This window comes from Tinamus guttatus, unplaced genomic scaffold, assembly GCF_059628265.1.
Source record: "Tinamus guttatus ecotype Peru unplaced genomic scaffold, ASM5962826v1 Tinamus_guttatus_pri_ptg000018l, whole genome shotgun sequence".
NCBI lineage: Eukaryota > Metazoa > Chordata > Aves > Tinamiformes > Tinamidae > Tinamus > Tinamus guttatus.
The window spans coordinates 785,290-797,805 of NW_028288552.1; the positions used below are offsets into that span (position 1 = coordinate 785,290).

Consider the following 12,516-nt stretch of genomic DNA (forward strand, 5'->3'; position numbering starts at 1 on the left):
CGCTTTCCGGCGCGGAGGCTCCGCCGCGCCGCGGAAACGGCCGCTCCAGCCCTGCCTGCAGCAGCGGGGCTGCCGCCCGCGCGGCCGCAGCGCGCGCGCCCGGGCCGCGCTCCCCGCCCGCGGCTGCGCACGGCTCTGCGGGGCGCCGCGGCGGCCGTCTCTCCCCGCGGAGCTGCCGGCGGAGGCGGCCGCGCTCGGGCGCAGGGGCCGAGCGGAGCGGGGCCGCTGCCCGCCCGCGGAGTCCATTTTAGCGGGGCGCTCGGGGCGGGCGTGAATCATCCCGCAAATCCGCGCCGGGAGGCTGTGGCAGCAGAGAGCGGGCAAGGCAAGGCAAGGCGGCCTTTTTTTTTTTTTTGTTCAAAAACATGGCTGAAGCTGGGACAGGCTTTCTGGAGCAGCTCAAGTCCTGCATCGTGTGGTCATGGACGTACCTCTGGACGCTCTGGTTCTTCATCATGCTCTTCCTCGTCTACATCCTGCGGGTACCCCTCAAGATCAATGACAATTTGACCACAGGTAGGAAGGGCGCCATGTCCCGTGCCCGTGTCCCCCCTCACCGAGCCGCCGTGGCGCTTTCCCCGCGCGCCGCCCTCCGGCCTCCCCGCCCGGCGCAGCGCCCGCAGGGGCGCGGGGCACCCCCGGGCGAGCCCCCCACCACGGCCGGGCGCTCAGGTGCCGCAGCCCGAGGGGCAGAGCGGAACCTTCCCCCCAGATCCGGGCGCGGCGACCCCGCGTTGGGACGCGGCGCCCACGGCACCTCTCGCCCTTGCGGGCCCGGCGGCACCAGCCACGCAGGGAGGGGAGCTGCCCCCCCTCCTCCGCCATTCCGCGCTGCCCCGCGGAGCCGGGGATCCCGGCCGGCCCCCGCGGGCGCCAGGGAGGGAGGAGGCGCCGCCGCCACCCGGCCGCGTGCGGCCCCTGCTGCCGGGCGGGGCCCAACGGCGGCGGCCACCGGGCACCCCGGGGGCGCGCGGCCGGCGGGGGCGGGGCAGCGCGGCGCGTGCCCAACCGTCCCCCCAACCGCCGCCGCGTGCCCAGCCGCCCCCCTCCAACCGTCCTCCCCAACCGCCGCCGCGTGCCCAGCCGTCCCCCTCCAACCGTCCTCCCCAACCGCCGCCGTGTCCCAAACCGTTCCCCCACAAAAGCCGCCGCGTGCCCAACCGCCGCCGCGTGGCCAGCCGTCTCCCGCGGCCGCCTCAGGCGGGAGACGCTGCCGCGGGGGTCCTTTCAGGGCGGATCTGAGCTGCCTCTCGGTGGCCGGTGAGCTGCATGTGGGTGCTGAAGTGCACCCCAAATGCTGCCTTAAAACCGAGCCTGAGGGTTCAGGTGTTGGGATGTCACAGCCTGAAGTCCTGCTACAGGGGTGAAGGTTGGATGGTGGCAGCTGGACCCGTGGGTTTTCTCCCTCCTCCATGATCGTCTGTTCAGTAGAACAAGAGCTGAAGGTGCATTTTAAGAAGAAGGGTCTGTGTGTGTGACCTAGTTGTAACTAGATCGAGAGTAGGGCCTGGCCATAGCAATAGTTGTATCCAGAGGCCCCTAGTAGATATATCATAGCCTCAAGCTCCCAAGGCACGCTCTAGTAAAACCATAATGGAAAACTGAGCTAACAAAGTATTGTTATGACTAATATATAGCTTCTGTTATGGAATGGCTGGCCTGGTTTCCAAGTGAGGCTTGTTAATAGAAGGATATTGACTGGTTTATGTTGGTCTAGGTAAAACTCATGTGAGGCAGCCAGCTGCAGAAAGGTTTATGTTTGCTGCTCGCTTTAACTGCGTTCATAGTTCATGGATTGGGATCGTAGGCCACTAGCTGCACGTTCGGTCACGCAGCAGCTCTCTATTCCCCAGCTTTGTTCGACTGACAGTTCGCATCTGTTTCTAGAACACATGGCCCTTTAGTTTCTGAGGCTGAGGGCTTTTTTCCCCACTACTGGACTAGATAGCTGCGAGGGAAACCCTAAGCTGTTTGAGGAGTGCAAACTGGCACGTGTTGGGGCATGGAGCAGTCAGAGGATGCATCCTGCTGGTACGTGGCACATGCTGCACAAGGCTGTGGATTTGTGAGCAGTGCCTTGAGGCAGGTGTGAGAATTGTGAGCAATCACCCTGAAAGGTTTCCCGTATTCCCAACTTGCTCCCAACCAGCCTGCGCAAGGGGAGCCACAAGAACTGTGCGAGGGCTCGCTGGGCTCATCATGTTTCTGGGGAGCAGGAGTGGTAATTAAATACCAACATTTGGGGGGAGTGGACAACTTTGAAGTTTACTTTTGAGCTTTGATTTTAATGTATATCAGGAAGTCTATGAAATTTTGAGTAGCTTCTTCATGAATATGTGTGTGTCTATATATTGATGTAAGTATATAGACGTGTCAAATCATACCATCGTGGAGCAGCAGCAACCTGCTGGGCATTTGCAGATATATATGCAAGAAAGATTGCTGCCTTGAGGAGCTTGCGGTCTTAAAATTAGGTCTGTGAAATAATGAGAACCTATTGAGTAATAATGTATTTGCATGCCTTGCATTGAGGTTGTGTGTTTTTTGAGGGAATGAGGGTCATGTTGGATGGTGCCTTTATCTTACTTGGTGTAGCTGCTCCAGGAAGCGCTTGGAGGTATATGGAAGTAATCTATTAAGTGCTTAGTTGAGAGTTTCCTCTTAGATCTATGATCGTTAAAGTAGCTGTGCTGCAACAGTAATAGGCTGTTGAAATCCAGGCATCACTCTGAGTTCCCTCTGTGACCTACCGACATACTACTAATGTTTCACTGCTGTTTACTTCTCTGTTTTGCTTGCTGAGGTGTACCTGAGGGATGCTAGAAAAAGCTCTGCTTCTTTCTTTGTGCCTGCATACCTACTTCTAGTCTGCCTGTATGTAAGGACTATAATGGCACTACAGAAACTTTTCATTCTGCTCCTTTTTTATGCTATGATTATAGATAATAAAGTAAAAAATCACTTCATGAGTATAGGAGAAACTGTGATCACACCCTGACTGAAGTATGCTGTTTTCTAGTGCATTATTTCCCATAGGGCTTTTACTGTGCCTTTTATTGAAGGAAAATGCATATTTGATTAGTAAGCTTGGTGAGGACAGAGTTGTATATCTGACTTTTGAGTACTGGCTTATTTAATTGATATGGTTATGTAAAAGATAAATAACAGAACTGCTGTTATCCTCCATAAACTCCTGCGTATCTGTACTGCTGAGAGTAATGCAGAATTTCAGGTTTTGGGGCAAAAGTGTAGGTAGCTTGTCTAATTCACAGGCTTAACTCAGCAGTAGCAGTCAGAAGTAAGTTAATATCTCACAGGTGCCTGGTCTCCATTAATTTTCATAATGGGCTTATCTCTCTCATATAGACTGAGGAAGTATGTAAATACCAACCCATCCTCAGTTGCAGGGCAGTCGGTCTTTCTGGGAGCTTTTGCAGGAGCAAGAGGCGTATGCATGTGTAACAGGTTCATCAGAAAAATTATATTTGCAGAAAAATCCTGGTTTTCTTGCAGGATAAAAAGAGACTGGCTGTTAGAGGAAATATTCCTGGCTTAGGAGGTCGTGTGGAATGGAATTAATCTATTTTCCTGTACAATTTATGTTGTTCTTAAATTCCCCCCCACACTTTTTTTTTAAGCAGAGTCAAAACTTCTAATATGTTTCTGATACAGATTAGATACTAATTTATTCCTAGTTTATTCTTCTGAATGAAAATAAACAGTAGAAAATGTGGAGCTTGCTGGAAGATTATCACTCTAGCAATGGACTTTGCTCGGACTGTTTAGACTCCCTGAGTAACATGCCACCAGTATCCTGAATCAGCAGTAGTGTGTGGAGTGTTAGCCAGGCTGAATTGGGCAGTTATATCTTTATCTTGATATTGTTTGTTTTTCCTTGCTATCTACCGTGATCATTTAATTTGCTTCCCTACACTGGAGAATTGGTATTTTTTCTGGGGGCAGATGAGATGTAATCCATGCAGGTACTTGCTGCTGGGAAACAGACCATCTCTCTGAGTAAAGCAACAAAACTCCCAAATTTGCAGTACAGTTTTGATAACATTTTCTAAATAGGTCCTTGAATAAGCATGCAGTTTCTTTTGATGTCACTGCATACTGATGATAACAGAAGGTAGTTCTTGTTTCTTGATTCTTAACATTTTATATAATACATACGTACAAAATAAGCTTTATAGGCCATGGTTGTCCAGCAAAAATGTCAGAATGCTCTTTATTTTCACTATTGAGAGAGAAAAAAAAAAAGTCACAGACATATATCTGAGACCTAATCAAGTAACTCTTCTTTTTCTTGACCTTGAAATAATTAATTTCTGATGCCCCTTTTCAGTTGAAATATGTTGTTATAGCAGTCTTCAGCTGAGCCATTTGTATTTCATTGAAATGACCCAAAGCACAGTTAAAATCCCAGTATAAAATCTGCAAATAGGAGAAACTTTCACAATTTTATATTCTAAAGGAGGGAGAGAGTTAAAAAACCTTAGAAAATTACGAGTCCCAAAGTGTGATGAAAATTAGTTACCGTCTGAGAAGAATAGGCACAATATGGCCTTTATGCATCATCTGCTACTAAACTGTGTTTATTAAAACAGTCAGCACTGTCAGTAACATGTTCTTTTTGTCTGTTTGTCTCTGCCTCTTTCAGGGCAGGGATTTGCTGCTTCTAACTTTTCTGAATAGATTACAAAGTACTTGATTTTTATTTATATTTACTTTTAATCACAGAATCGATGAGTGAACGTTTCTAACAAAGTATCACAGCAACTGGCACCAGGTGTATAAACAGTCACATTTACCTCAGTGATGTGAAACTAGGAGTGCGGTCACTGTTATTAAGACTTTTGGATGACGTCAAAAATAATAGGGAGATAAATAACAATGACTGGACAGTTTCTTAGGACAATCTGAATCAAGATGGCTTTCAATATAGTCGAAGGCAGAATTATATACCTAGTAAGAGAAATCTAGTTCATCATTCTTCAGGTGTGATTTGCAGCTCATAAAGCTCTAAATATTTTAGTCATTTAGATCAAACAGTTCAACCTGAGTTCTGCAGTGTACTACTCTGATATGGAGGACTGGTGTGACATGTAGAGTACTAAACAGAGATGACTGTACTTCTTATTGCTGTTTGTGTTGGTGAACATTTTTCTATCCATGCTTCAAACCAGTATTTTTAAAAGGAAGTTAAAAAATAGGAGATGATAGTGAAAAATGGTTCAAGGGGTGGAGAAATGTATAGGAGTAAGAGACTTTAAAAAATTCTGATTAGTTTATCAAAACAGTTTCATAGATGAATAGATTACAGTGAAGAAGTATTGTTATGGGAGATAAATAACTGGCCTTTTAATTGTGAAAAGAGTAATAAGAATTTATGACTAGAAGCAGAGGAAAATCATAATAAGGCATCTATTTTTAACAAACTGTAGATCAGCTATTAAAGCAGGCAGTGGGTATTCTTTCTGGATGTTTACAAATCAAAATGGATGAATGGTTAAATAGGGGGTACAAGTTTTTATGCAAAATTACATCTCTTTTCAGCAAGAACTTGTGCAATTGCCTGTATAATGTAAGAAGTCAGAGTAATCATGGAAGGTTTCACCAAGTAGTCCAATGGTCACTTTGAGCTTTAAATTTTATGAAGATGAAGTGTGAGCGTTTTTTCCCGTGTTTTGATGTTGTACAGATGTGCTTGCCCTGAGCGTTTTGTAGCTCTGGCCAAGCCGATGTATAAGTCAGTCATCTTTTTTGCTTAATTAGTTTTGTAACTCCTCTCAGTTTTGGACATGTGTAATTCCAGTATTCTCCATGGAATGAATTACTGTGGTTTAATTAAAGAGAAATTTAGTCTGTCATGTAAAAATATTCATGTTAAATCTGATGTTGGTATTTCTTTTTTTTTTTTTCATTTTGTTGAAGCTTGATGTATAAATCAAGCCATTAAATGCTTCATGGAGAGCTTGAACTATTACAGCTGTGCCGTACTATTAACCAGGAAGCAGTAGAGGAGACTCAACATGTCAAGCTGAAGTATAAAACACAGAATAAATAATTAAAGAAGCATGTGTTACCATCTTATTCCAAAATAATTAAAATAAACCTGATGATTTTATATAACATCCCATATTTTCCTTCCTTGTTGGCACTTGCAGTTTCCAAATGCCACATTAATCTAAACCAAGACACACCTCTTACAAAAATGTGGAACTCTGTGGTTATTTTTCCTGACAAAACAGTTCAGCTTTTTATTCACTTTTTTTTTTTTTTTTTAAGATGGAGAAAATTCCAAAAGGCAAGCAGTTTCAGATTATTTTATTTATGCTTTTGAAGTGCAATAGAAAGATTTAATAACTTGAGGATTAAATGCAATTGGCTCATGACAAGGCAGACAAGACTCTTCAGAAAAGTCTGTGTTGCTGGGTGCAGAGAAATATGAAAATATGATTACATAAAATAATTATTTGAATAATTGTTTAGGTCTGAGACTGTCTAAATTTTTAGGTGTCTGTGTAATATGGCTAGCTTTGCTTCAACTGAACTGGAGCTTGCTAGTTGCCCTGTACTCTTGCTAGTTAAATATCTAGAGAAGAGAGAGTTAGCAATCTGTACTGTGAAAGAAAGTAATGTTGTTATGTCAGATCCCCCCAAGATCAGTGAGTGTGTGAGAACAGCAGGCTGGAAACAGCCATCTGTGAAGAAAGACCATGTAGCATTGGTTAAAAACTTTTTTTTTTTCCCCTGAGCCAGATCATAATGGAAAAAGAATTGGAAAGAATTGGATACTGGCATACTCAGTGTTTGGATATTTTTATTATTTTTTTTATCCCAATAGTCCTACTGAAATAATTACCAGGATTTTAATTACACAAGATCTGTCAACATGAAATAGGATTGTGTTGGGAGAGTCGAGTTTAAAACACCTTGCAGAGAGCATGGTGCCAGCTGGGGATGCAGCAATGCTAGTACCATTAGCTAGCCACAGATTACTGAGCTACAGGTGAGTTTTGTGCATGGATGAGTGGTAGAAGGGAGCAGGCATATTTCAGGTCTTTCCTGTTCAGTTATAAAATTAGGATAACAACATTTGCTCCTCCATGAAGAGTCTTTTGAAAACTCATAACTAAGAGCTCTTAAGGTGATCAGACACTGTGGTAATCTACCTAAAATACATTTACTGGTGCATTCAAGTGCATTGTACAGGTTTAGGTAAATAAAGTATTTGGACCATTCCAGTCAATGAAGCTTATTGAACCCTCACTTTTTGCAAACTTTTCAATATTTAAACATGCAAGAAAGTTCTTTTTGATTCTATAAACAGAAACACTGTTGGAGATGAGCATGAACAGATGGAGCACTCAGTTTTTGTATATGCCTTCTTACGGATATGGTTACTTGTCAGTGTAAGCTCATCTGATCTTCTGTTTCTAATCTTTGTGATTCTTGCAGATCTGTGCTTGGTACTGGTGCTATGTGCTGCTCTTCAATAGATTACAATGTAATAGATAAGTTAGATTACTTTTAGTTCTAATTCTAGTGTAGTAGAAAACATTCACCCATTATTAAAACTCATGGTGCATTTGGACATTGGGAGCTGCATACGTGCATATCTGCAGTGATAATCTGGCCTTATTAAGGTTAGCAGCAGTTTTTTCATTGACGCCTGTGAGGTTTGAGCTTTAGGAGTTTGCTCTCCTTCAGTCAGTGCTGGGGCTGCTGGTGTTGGGGCTGTCACAGGAGCTCCCTGCAGCACTGCTGGGGGAGGGGAGGGAGTGCTTTGTCACCACAGCCACTGTGCTCCTCAAAGCATATTTGCTGTGATAGCATCTTGGCTGTGTGCTCTGCAGGTATTGTTCTGTTCACAAATTTAAGTCGGGGAGGTTAATCATTAGGATTGGAAAACATTAACCTGACAAAGGCCAAGGAGTTCCAAACAGATTAAAAGCTTAAAAGTTAGCAAACAACTATTTTCTGTCTCTTGGAAAGAGCTGAAGGACAGGCATTTTTATGTTCCTGGACTTGCTGGTAACTGCTTGTCTTTCTTTCAAAGTCAGCTTTTTTTTTTTTTTTTTTTTTTTTCCCAGTGTGTTTCACTGCAAGTATTTACTGTGTGAATTACGGAAATGTATGTATTGCTGTGACAACATGAAATCTGAAGCAAAATTCTGATTGCACCCAAAATAAATGGAAAACTTCCTAAACATACAGTGTTGAACTCTTCTAGGAATAGGACTGCTGAGAACAAAAGTATCACTACTTTTGGCAAGGTCAACGTTAACTTTGCCTGTGAATTTCACAGAATAAACCAGTGCAGTTTGTATACAGCCCTAGTTTGTTACTGCATATATCTTCAGTTCAGGTATTATTTTTAAGTGTTATTTGTCCCATCGTCCCCAAACTACTTGTCTTTAACTTTTGTGGTTTTCAGAATTAAATGAAGATTTTCCTCCTTCCTGATACTGCTCTCTATTTAGCTATTTATTTATTTACTTATTTCTTTTCCTACAGTCCTAATAGAATAGGAATAAGCACATTCTTTTGTTGATTATTAACCTCCAACTTCAGTTGTGCCAGTTCTGGCACTGTAAGGCATAAATAGATGTCACTAAGTCTCCAGGCAACACTTTTATATTAGAGACTTTTCTGGGTTTTGTTTTTTCTGTTGTTTTGAAAAAAGTAGTAGCTATGTGGTATAAGCTATCATTCAAAGACTATTGTATACCATCTTTCAACACATTTTAAGTATGTGTATCTTCAGGATGGTACATTTACAAATTCTCCCTTTTATTTTTATGGAAAAGAGTCTAAATATGCATAAAAGTAATATGTTATTTAGGACAAATTCTTGTATAGACTAAACTAGGAATTCTTGGAGTGGAACGGGGGGAAAGGCCCAGCAAAACCTGTTTTTAAATAAACGCCTGATGGATGCAGCATTAATATGATACAGTGGAACGCTTGTTTTATAGAAACTCTTCTACTTCTTCAAGGTTAGTTTGTATTTAATTGGGCTTATTTTTTAGTCAGTGTCAAATGAAGGAAAGAGCAATATGCAAATTAAATGCAATTCTTTTTTTTCAGGAAATGTTTCTCAAAAAAAAAAAAAAAGCCTTTCATACTGCTCCAGGGGTTTTACAGCTGCTATTTCAGAGGAAATAGGTAAACCGGAGTCTCCAACATAATAGTTGATTAAAATCTTGCATGAATGTGCTTGGAACTGTAGCTGTTCAGATTGTACTGTAGGCTTCTGGCTGAAGACTAATATCTTCCATGTATTGACTAAAGTTTTCAGAAGCGCACCTAGCACTGCCTGTATATACACAGGGGATTTTCAAAGCATCCCTTCAGCATCCCTTGCCTTAACCGAAGGCAAGAACATAAGCCTCATTGTTCACATAGATCTTAGTCCCTAATTATCTGAGCAGTCATGAAAATGAGGTGATTCTAAATCATCTGAAAACTATAAATGTTTTTTGTGTAGTTATTTCATAAGCATATTTTTTAAGCTTTATCTAGCTGGTAAAGGTCTTCCTGCACGTGTACTACAATCAGCAGAATTGGGGCCACAGTGATCTGAGGTCCTAAGGAGGATGCCTTAGTGTGAGCCATTTAGTGTTTAATATACTTAGCTTTAATAAAAACAAAAAGAGAGCTGAGAAGTGGTTGATTACACGCTGTGTAAACTTCTCTGTGGGAAGAAATAATAGGTGCTAAAGCGGTCTTTACTGTCAAAGAGAAAAATGCTACAGAAGTCGGTGTCTGCAAGCTGAACCTGGATAAATTCAAATGGGAGGTATGTGATTAACAGGGATTTTGGAAGGGTCTGTGCATTTAGGCTGCACTGCTATGGCCAGGGCTGGCTTTGTGACTTCTGATGTCTTGTTATTAGGATGGCCTGTATCGGAGCCCTGCTGAGCGCCACAGAGGAGTCGCTGGGTGAAGTCAAAGGGTCTGTGATAGGCAGGAGAGAGAGCAGTGCACTGAGCACGCGGTCCTGTTGGGATGAAAACCGGGCTACATCTGGAAGTGATGAATGGCCATGTGCAGGTGTGTTGTGGAAGCACTGTGGCTCCAGTAAGTCCACGATGTGCTAGGGCTTTTATGCCTGGGCTGTTGTGTTAAGGAGTGCAGAGTTCCTGTGTGTACCTCATTGAGCTGTCGGCTCCGTGTTTAAACTGTGCCTTGTAAAACAAGTGGGTTGGTTTGTCTTGTTGGTGAGCAGCAAAGCAGTGAAAGAGAGAGAGAGGTGGGAACAGACACTGGATGATCTCACAGTTTCTTCTAGCCTTAGTTCTACAAAAACGCACAACACAGTTGGAAAATGGTGCAGTAGAGTCATCTGTGTTAGTAGTCCCAACAAGATACTCTGCCTTCTGGTGACAAGGTTAGTTAGTTAGTATTTTATTTTATATTTAACAAAATAAAGTCCCACTTAAAAGGTATATTGATTGTCTAATACAACTGGATTTTTTATTAAACTGTACAGAAGGAAGTACGGTATAGGGAAGTGATACCCCCGTCTTGCAAATCATTAATGACATGATTTGTTTTGCAAGCATAAGCTCGGGGGTTTACTGTAAAGGCAATATGTATATCAATTCTTAAGCATTGGGCCTAAATAACTGACTGAGCTACTACAGGAAGACGGTAGCAAAACTGAAGATAGTCTAAATCTCTTCAGCCCAAAGACTGTTTCCCCTTACTAAATTTGCCCCATCTAACATCTTCTGCCTTTCCAAAGGAGCTGTCAGCAACATATTTAGCATATTTATCAAAGAATTTAAGATAAAGCATAGCTTGAGTTCTTTGGCCAAACTATGGGGTACTTGTGGAAATATTATTCCTCTGTTAGCTTTTAAGGGGTGTATCTGAGGCTGCTTCCACCTGTTTTTAAATTAGCTCTTTGTGGCACTGGAAGCGTCTATTGAAAGATTGTATTATAAACTCCTGCTTGTCCCCGTGTCTGTGAAGCGTCATGTGGACCAGTGATGCTGTGTAAATACTAATGAGCTGAAGTTGCTTTGTAAACCACCAGCAGAGACTAATTGGATTTTTTGTGTTTCTTAGTACAGTACTACAGAAGGGCACCCAATTTTATCCCTGAGAACACTAAGCTTAAACAAGGATAATGCATTTAAAGAGCAGCATTAATGTCATGCTTTCACAAGACAGAACAAACAAGTTGTTACTGTTAAGCCTGAGGAAAGGACCTAAATTCAAAGTCTGAATCAAAACTAGCCAGCTGCTAAAAGAAGACAAAGATTTATTATTGTGCAGTCTAAATTGGAGATGTATCACTGTGATGGATTCATTGCTTAAGTGACTAAATGCACTTAAATATACCAATTACAGAGATAAAAGTTATAGGAGGAAAAATGAAATGCAGTCATCCTAAGATTCATTTGGGCAAAGTGTGCCAACTGTAACCATGAGGGTTTCATTTCCAGCTCACTTTCTAGAAATAAACTTGGCCTATTAAATGTCAGACCTGTTAGGCTAATAGGTTAGTCTCTGTGCTCTGCAGCAAGACACTTAGAGATCAAATTTAAAGCACAAGAAACGGTTTTGTCGTTGTTTTATTTTGTGAGGCTGTCTTTCATTTCTCAAAGAAATGTACTTGTAACCCGAGAGTGCTATAAATGTTGAGATCCCCCTAAGTTGATGTTTGGATGGCAGTGCTGGTATGTTCTATGCTGAGGCCTGAAAGCAGTTTGCAGCGCAGCCGGGTCTGCTGCAAGTTATATGATCTTCTAATGCACTTAATCTTCCATGCGAAATTTCTCTTGCTATTTTTAAGTCTGAAGTAAATCTGATAGCAGTGTACCCAGCTGGTGTGTTTTACACAGATTTCAGCTTAGAGTACAAGACTAGTCATTTCCTCCGTTTTCAGAAAGGTTAAGCCAGACCCCGTTGAGAGAGCCCAGGAGAAGGAAGCACCTCTGCCCTGTAACGCAGCATGCAAAGGAGAGGGAGTAGAGACCTTACGTGGCTGCCGTAGCTTTGCTACAGTGCGTGTAGCAGCCGTGCTCGCTCAGCAGCAGCAGGCAGCCGCTCCACTCCTCAGCCCTGCTCAGAGAGGGAGCTTGTTGTGTCCTGTGCAGCCCAGTGCGGGGGCAGGTGTCCCACTGTTAGGAGCCAGCAGGGCCTCCTACCCAGGCCAACGCTGCCTGAACCCAGCTGCCCCGAAGAGAGGCCTTCTGCCCTGCACAGCATGGAAACGCCTTTGAATTACCAGCTCTGCTGGTACTCCTCTTGGGAATAAGATGAAGGAAAAGTGACACAAGCACTCCATAGTAGCAAATATTGTCCAACATATTCTTAACTTGAACAGCTCTTCAGAAATCTTTTGGAATCCTGAAAACTGTCCAAGAGTAGGGGGAGACAGCCCCCAAGGAGTTCTGAGTGGTGCTGTGATTCTGAAGAGGTTTAGATTGCAGGATTTGCCTTTACCTGATAATATGCCATTCAAGGGTGTTTTGTCGGCAACTTCCCTGCAGCCAA

General features: G+C 43.1%; 1 protein-coding gene across 1 annotated transcript in view; it reads left to right on the forward strand.

Moving 5' to 3' along the window:
• Window positions 1–347: 347 nt before the first annotated feature.
• Window positions 348–12,516, forward strand: part of ST7 (suppression of tumorigenicity 7) — a 145,379-nt gene continuing 133,210 nt past the window's right edge. Inside the window, exon 1 of the mRNA XM_088523668.1 lies at window positions 348–516. Within this exon, the coding sequence (XP_088379794.1) occupies window positions 366–516 (151 nt within the window). The 5' untranslated portion in view covers window positions 348–365. The remainder of the gene's footprint in view (window positions 517–12,516) is intronic.